Below are 7001 nucleotides of genomic sequence, written 5' to 3' on the forward strand. Positions count from 1 at the left end.
ATGCACACACAAACCCATATTTTGGAATATTAGCCCAGTCCCTTTATTTCATGATTTTTACTTTTTAAGAAAAAAATCTATTTGTTTCTTTTGAGATGGAGTTTCACTCTTATTGCCCAGGCTAGAGTGCAATGGCACGATCTCAGCTCACTGCAACCTTCGCCTCCCAGGTTCAAGCGATCAAGTGATTCTCCTGCCTCAGTCTCCCGAGTAGCTGGGATTACAGACATGCGCCACTAAGCCCAGCTAATTTTTTTGTATTTTTAGTAGAGACGCAGTTTCTCCATGTTGGTCAGGCAGGTCTCAAACTCCTGACCTCAGGTGATCTGCTCGTCTCGGCCTCCCAAAGTGCTGAGATTACAGGCATCAGCCACCGTGCCCGGCCAAGAAAAATTTTTTAATGAATGTACAATGTGCTCTTATAAAGCGCACTGTAGAGTGGACTGCTGGGGGAGTCTTTGCCATGAACGCGCCAATGTGAACATGCCTAGGTCGAGATACAGAAGGTGACTAGGAGCCCTGCAGCCTCCTTCATGCCCCTTCTTTTTTTTTTTTTTTTTTGAGACGGAGTCTCACTCTGTCGCCCAGGCTGTAGTGCAGAGGCCAGATCTCAGCTCACTGCAAGCTCTGCCTCCCGGGTTCACGCTGTTCTCCTGCCTCAGCCTCCAGAGTAGCTGGGACTACAGGCGCCCACCACCTCGCCCAACTAGTTTTTTTGTATTTTTTAATAGAGACAGGGGTTCACCGTGTTAGCCAGGATGGTCTCGATCTCCTGACCTCGTGATCCGCCCGTCTCGGCCTCCCAAAGTGCTGGGATTACAGGCTTGAGCCACTGCGCCCAGCCCGCCCCTTCTTGATATTACTCCCCCAAAGAAGATCTCTGTGGACTGGAAGTCAAACTTCTGTCAAAGCACACACCCACAGCAGCAGAGATTTATGAGAAACAAAGTTCACCTACCATTTAGCACAGAACCTGATACCTAGTCAATGCTTAATAACTGGGAAGTATTATTACCCTTTGTTGTTAATATTGAAATAAGGGAAGCAATGCCTTCCCACACCAGAATATAAAGTCCAATAGGGCAAGGAGTGAAAGTTCCACCTCAGCTGCATCCTCACAGCATTCACCACAGGGCTGAACCCATAGTCCACCATCTTTGAAATCAACAGATTCTCGTAGAGCAATAGTTGAAATGGACCTGAGTTTGATTTCTTTCTCAACTTACTGTGTGACCTTAGACAAGTAGCACCCCTTCTCTGTGCCACACTCCAAAAAAAATAGAGTTCTTGTTTCACCCCTCTCTGAGCCTCCAATCCCATATGAAGATCTGTGAACTGGAGGCAAGCTGGAGAAAAAAATGGCTTTAGAACTTTGAATTATTTTCTTCTGCTGACCTCTGCAGTAGAGAAGGGGTTGAGAATGCCTTCCTCCCTCCCTTCTGATTAAAGCTGTCTCACCTCCAGCTGGGCTAGAGTCCTGTGTCCCAAGATGAACCCAAGAGTGAGACAGTCTATCTTTCCTCCCGCTGTGCTTCATCCCCGTGTAATCCTAAGGGGAGTAACCAGCTGTAAAAGCACAAGGGTTAAAGGAACATGCTTTGGAGCAGAGTTGAATTTCAGTAGGGGTTGCATTTAGAGGTTCAGTCTTGGGCAAGTCTTTTGACAGGTCCTAACTTCTCTGAGCCTGGTTCTGTAAAATAGGGCTAATAATTATTGATCACATGAGGTCGTCTAGGCAGGGTGCCTGCCACAGCAGGGGGTATGTTGTGGGCACTCAATAAGCGGTAACAACTAGTAGATGTTTTTGTGCCTATGTTACAAACAACCATATATCCCAAGTGCCAGGGAACTACGTCTTGTATTCCCAGGCCTCATTCAGAGTCTGACACATGGCAAGCTGTCTTATATCAGATTTCCCCAGAAGGAGATCCTGAGACAGGGAGTTGCGTACAAGTGTTTATCTGGGAGTTGCAGAGAGTGGGAAGGAGCAGAGAATGCAGCTGAGGAAGGGAAGGCAACCCATAAAATGCATGAAATAAGGCCAACTACCACCGCAGGCCACTGGGAAACGGTGCCCAATACATATTAGGTTTATTCCACTTGAGGGGTCAGGGATTGGGGTACTTATACATTCACTCCTGAGAGTTGTGGACTGTTCTCAGGGACATGTTAATTTCCTTACATATCAAACCAACCACAGTTCTGGGGTTGGAGAGAGAGAGAGAGAGAGAGAAAAGGCCTTTGAGTACAGAGATGCAAAGTGGGCCATTGGGAGTCTACCTACAACCTTGAGAGGCCCTAGCAGCACCTCTTTAGGTGCCCAGTAATGAGATGTTCTATGAAGAGAGCTAGCTGAGCCCATTCCTCCATCTCCAAAAGGCTCCATAGACCCAACTCCACCCTCCATCCTCCTCCTCAAGGAGTGTTAGCTTCTGACCCTTCTGTGAAAGGTGTGGTGCGGGGAGAGATGATATGGAAGAAGTTTCAGCGAGGGCTAGGTAGAGTGGATCAGCGATCAGATGAGAAAAGAAATCTGTTTCAGTAAAACTCATTTTATTGCAGGGAGGTGGAGGGAGAAACGGCAAGCAGAGGGGAGGCAGCTGCCCAGGGGAGGATAGCTCTGAACTGCTGGCTGGGACCAGCTCAGTAGGAACAGATGAAAGGAAGTCTTCTGAGGCAGTGGGCTCGACGCCAGTGGCCGCCTGTGAAGGCAGAACAGAAAGGGACTTTCAGCCTCTTGTCCACCCCAATTCAACCCACAGGAAGGCCTCTTCTCCCACCCACACACCGCTGTGGAGTCGAAGTATACAAAAGACCCAGGAAACCTCTCCCTCAAAGGGTCAGGCTCTTCGTAGCATCTCCTCCTTGGGGCACTTCCCACCTCCCAGACCTTTCCATCGTTCATCCCCAGCCCCACCTCACCTCGGGTACACAGGGACACACAGTGACCACCGCGGGACCAGGGCTGGTGAGCAGCCCAGTACGCAAAGTTCCAGCGGCTGCCGTCAACCCACTGAAAGCGTCTGCAGCGACCCTGGAGAAAGCAAGAGGGGAAGAACGGATGGGGCAGAGGGAAGGCAGAGAGGCAGACCTGGCCCTGTATCTGCCAGCTCCTCCTGCTGCCCACAGGGCAATGGGCCTTTCCCTGCTGGACCATGATGGGAACTGTCCTAGTCATCTGAAATGCTGATCCACGGCAATCGTCACCATCAGATTCTATGCATCCCAGTGACAGGCTTATCCTTCCATCCCTAACAAAAGGTAGAGCAGGGGTTGCCAACTCATCCTAGAGATGAGGAAACAAACTCATGGTCTTGTTTTTATTTATTTTTATTTATTTATTTTTCTGAGGTGGAGTTTCGCTCTTGTTGCCCAGGCTGGAGTGCAATGGCTCAATCTTGGCTCACCGCAACCTCCGCCTCCCAGGTTCCAGTGACTCTCCTGCCTCAGCCTCCCGAATACCTAGGATTACAGGCATGCACCACCATGCCCTGATAATTTAAGTTACGTAGATAGTGAGAGATGGAAAGGAACTTGTACCCAAACCTCCTGATTCTAAATTCTTAGCTCTTCCCTGAATGCCCAGACAGCCCCCTCAGTGTTGTCTGTGGGTGTCCATCTATCCCTGGTTCGTCTGGAGATTATAGAGGAGAAAAACAGACAAATCTGCCGCAAGTTGAGTACTGGCTGAGATCAGCAGGTGCACGCCATTTAGTGTTCACACCTCTCTTACCGAGCCTGTGATCCTGCCTCCAATCCAGACTTGACCCTGGTTGAGCGCGCTGACTGACCAGTGGATTCGAGAATTAGTATTGAAGTTGTGGATGGAAGCCAGGTTGCCCCTGTAGCACCTCTGGCAAGTAAACTGTAGGGCAGGATAAAAGACAAAGAATGGAGCATCCCTCCTACATGAATTCATGTGGGTCTTGAGTTCCCACAATTCATGTCCTCACTCCCCTGCCACAACCATTTAAAGGTTGGAGACCAGAATGCAACCTCTGTTTCTAGGTGGACTTCCCCTCTTACCCCAACACCTCTGTGAGGCTCAGGTTCTACTGAGCCCTCACATCTACCGAGACAGGGCCTCTGGGACATCTACTGAGCCCAGGGCCCTCAATGGGGAAAAGAGCCAGTGATAGCAATGCTGGAGACATGTCCCACACCCCTCCCATGCTCCCGCCTCAGCCTCAGCCACAGGTCACTCACCCAAGCTTGGTTAAACGTGCGAGGACATCTCACCAGGAGGTAGCGGCAGGTCTGGCACCCAGGGATGCCCACCACTTTTATTGTGTCCTCTTCCTCAGGACATGTAAGGTTTTTGTCTACCATATTTGGGACTGAGATCGACTCAACAGCCCCATCTTCCTTGGAGGCATCTTCACTTCCAGAGCCCCCCTCCTCCTCTTCCTCCACCTCCTGTTCTGGCATCTCCTCATCCTCAGGCAGGGTCTTAGCACCCAAAGTGCTCTCAAAGGTGGAAGTCTCAGGCCCTGGCAGGGAGGATGGCCAGGTGTCCTTCCTTCACATCTCCCCTTGCTCCTCCCCAGAGCCACGGACAGCTCCCACCTTGCCCTGGGCTTCAGAGTGCTCAACCCTGCCTGGGAAGAGGAACCTGGAACCCAGTCTCCATGAGAGGAACCCAACATGCCCAACAAGGTCAGGGTGGTTAAGAGCATGGACTTAGAGTTGGGCAGTCATGGGCTTGGGTACTGGTTCCATCATCCACTAGCTTTATTTCTTCATCTGTGAAATAGGTATACAATACCACCTACTTCATGGAGATGCTAAGAGAGTTAAAGGAGAGAAGGCATGGAAAGTGCTGTGTACCCAGTAAGCTCAAAGTAAGCATCATGGAGAAAGGACAAAATTGGGAATGTTACAGTAAAACCAAGACCACAGACATAACAGATGCCCTGAGAAATTCTTTCAACTCCTGGCCATAGAGTCCCCATCCCTTTAAGCACACAGAAATTCAGAAATAGAAGATGACCAAAGAAGGGGGTGGGTGTGTAATTCTGACCCCATTTACTATAGAAAGGAAAAAAATGGAGAAAGAAAGACTGAAGGCAAACAACACTTACACAGATGAAGAGCAGAAACTGCCCCAAATAGAAGAGCCAGAAGTAGGGGGAGTTTCATCTTGGCTTTCTCCTGCAACGGAGAACACAGCTTGTCATTGACACACACAGACACACACGCACACACATCACAATCACACCATTAGGGGACGGTGGGAGTCAGGTGGAGAAAAAGAAGGTCTGAATAGAAATCGGGATGGGCCAGAAAAGCTCACGCCAAGCTCAGCTCCTGATGCTCCAGGATCCAGGACACAAGGACCTGTTTCTAAACAGAACGCAGCAAACCCTGAGGGGTGGCTGAGGCTGGCTTTCCTTCAGGCCTGGAAGTACAGAAGAAACTATTACACTTGTTTGTTTGTACTTAATGGGTCCCTCAGAGTCTATGACACAAAAGAGGAGGGAGAAGCAATGATTATTGGCTTTCCTAGGAACACACAGGACTTAGAAGTTATGTCCCCTCCTCAAAGCTCAAGAAGCCATCCATGCTCTCCATGTCTCCACCGTCTTCCCCAGCCAAGGAGCGCTTTCACATCCCACAGAAGGAATGTGCAAGGCAGAGGATGAAGGCTGCCCCTGCCAACACCTCGTAACCTGAAAGCCACTGGTAGACCCCTGCCAGCCCTCCGGAAACCATCAGCCACAGCCAGGGACCTCCTGGGAGAATAAACTGTCACCAGCTCCACCACAGCAGAGAAAGCACTCACCCACCTAGAGACCTTCCTGGGTCTTTAGATCTTCCCAAAGCCCAGGTCCTTCTTGGCTCCCTCACACAAAGACATCTTATATAGAGGCCTTGGAGGAACTTCCCCCAGGGGGAGAGAGTTTGCCTCTGTCAGAAGGAGATAGCAAGGCTGATAAGGACCATTTCATCACTTCCCTGGGGAGTCCACTCATTCAGTGAAGATTTCTCTCCTGGTACCTCCTTCAGGAACCCAGGGACCATCTGGAACAGCCCTGGGCAATGGTTCTTATCCTGGGCTACACTTCAGAATCGCCTTGGGTGCTTTTCCAAAATACACGTCTCCCCTGCTTTACTGGTGTTTTGAATTACCACAAACATTTTGAGAGCAAATCTGTCCATATCTATTAGAATAAAAAATGTACATTTGATCAGTTTCACTCTTTGGAGACCATCCTTTAGACATAAAAGCACCTATAAGTAAGAAAACTTTTACAGAGTTGTTATTGCTTGTCTATTTGTAGAAATGAAAGCAATCTTGAGATCCATCAATCGGACACTGAACAAAATGTGTTCTCTCTTCTACAGAAAGTTATATGGCTATGAAAAGAAGAACTGGACCTGTATCTATAAACCTGAAGAGATGTGTGCGCGACATTATGAAGTGAAAAAAGGCAAGATACTGAGGAAAGTATTTAGTATGTGAATAGTTTTACGAGGAAAACAAACCCGCATAGGTGCTTATCTGTGAGCGTCCTTATGTGACCATTGATGGAGGGAATGCTAAGAGGAATCACACCAAATAGTTGACCTTGTTGCCTCCAGAAGCAGGGGAGGGGAGGGAAGAAAGCGGGAGGCAGATTGTTGTTTATCTTCTTTTTATAACTTTGCATTTCTTCAGTGATTATGGCAAATGTGTGCTGAATCTGTAATTTTGAGGCTGCCTTAGTAAGTATTTTTAAAAATATGCAGATGCCCTGACCAGAAACTTCTGATTGGCTAACAGGTCTCGAGTGAAGGTCAGATGTCTGCATTTTTGCTTAAAGTTTCCCAGCTGATCGTGATGGAAGATGGGTCTAGGAGTGACCCATCTTGTCCTGAGGATCTTCAAGTACAGGAAATGTTCACATACGTCTAACTGCTTTCCTTCTGAATCACACCACTGAGTTGGCCAGCCTACCAGCCTTCATTATGGTAACATTTATTGAACATTTTTAAATGCCATGCATGGCAAGTGGCTGGAT

At 48.7% G+C, this 7001-nt stretch overlaps 1 protein-coding gene across 7 annotated transcripts; it reads right to left on the reverse strand.

The window, feature by feature from the left end:
* Positions 1-2536: 2536 nt before the first annotated feature.
* Positions 2537-5888, reverse strand: PRG2 (proteoglycan 2, bone marrow (natural killer cell activator, eosinophil granule major basic protein)). Of its 7 annotated transcripts, none has more exons than XM_011963407.1 (6): positions 5783-5888; positions 5078-5151; positions 4240-4490; positions 3734-3865; positions 2923-3034; positions 2537-2702 (listed from the first exon to the last, which is right to left on the reverse strand). In XM_011963407.1, exons 3-6 carry the CDS (start codon positions 4426-4428, stop codon positions 2644-2646), a joined length of 492 nt encoding a protein of 163 aa, XP_011818797.1. In that variant the 5' UTR covers positions 4429-4490; positions 5078-5151; positions 5783-5888; the 3' UTR covers positions 2537-2643. The 7 variants fall into 7 exon arrangements, with proteins under 7 accessions (XP_011818797.1, XP_011818792.1, XP_011818793.1 ...); XM_011963402.1 differs by having other exon boundaries at positions 4207-4490; XM_011963403.1 differs by having other exon boundaries at positions 4207-4490; positions 5787-5844.
* Positions 5889-7001: the final 1113 nt, after the last annotated feature.

The sequence above is a fragment of the Colobus angolensis genome, unplaced genomic scaffold, assembly GCF_000951035.1.
Source record: "Colobus angolensis palliatus isolate OR3802 unplaced genomic scaffold, Cang.pa_1.0 Scaffold61, whole genome shotgun sequence".
NCBI lineage: Eukaryota > Metazoa > Chordata > Mammalia > Primates > Cercopithecidae > Colobus > Colobus angolensis.

Bases quoted from the DNA above. Each gene is read 5' to 3' on its own strand.
- PRG2 (XM_011963401.1), bottom strand. From the start codon at position 5,139: ATGAAACTCCCCCTACTTCTGGCTCTTCTATTTGGGGCAGTTTCTGCT. The intron at 3,035-3,733 runs GTAAGAGAGGTG...TGCTTTCTCCAG, and splicing joins GAGGCAGGATCACAGGCTCG to GGTCGCTGCAGACGCTTTCA. The intron at 2,703-2,922 runs GTGAGGTGGGGC...CTGCCTTCACAG, and splicing joins TGTGTCCCTGTGTACCCGAG to GCGGCCACTGGCGTCGAGCC.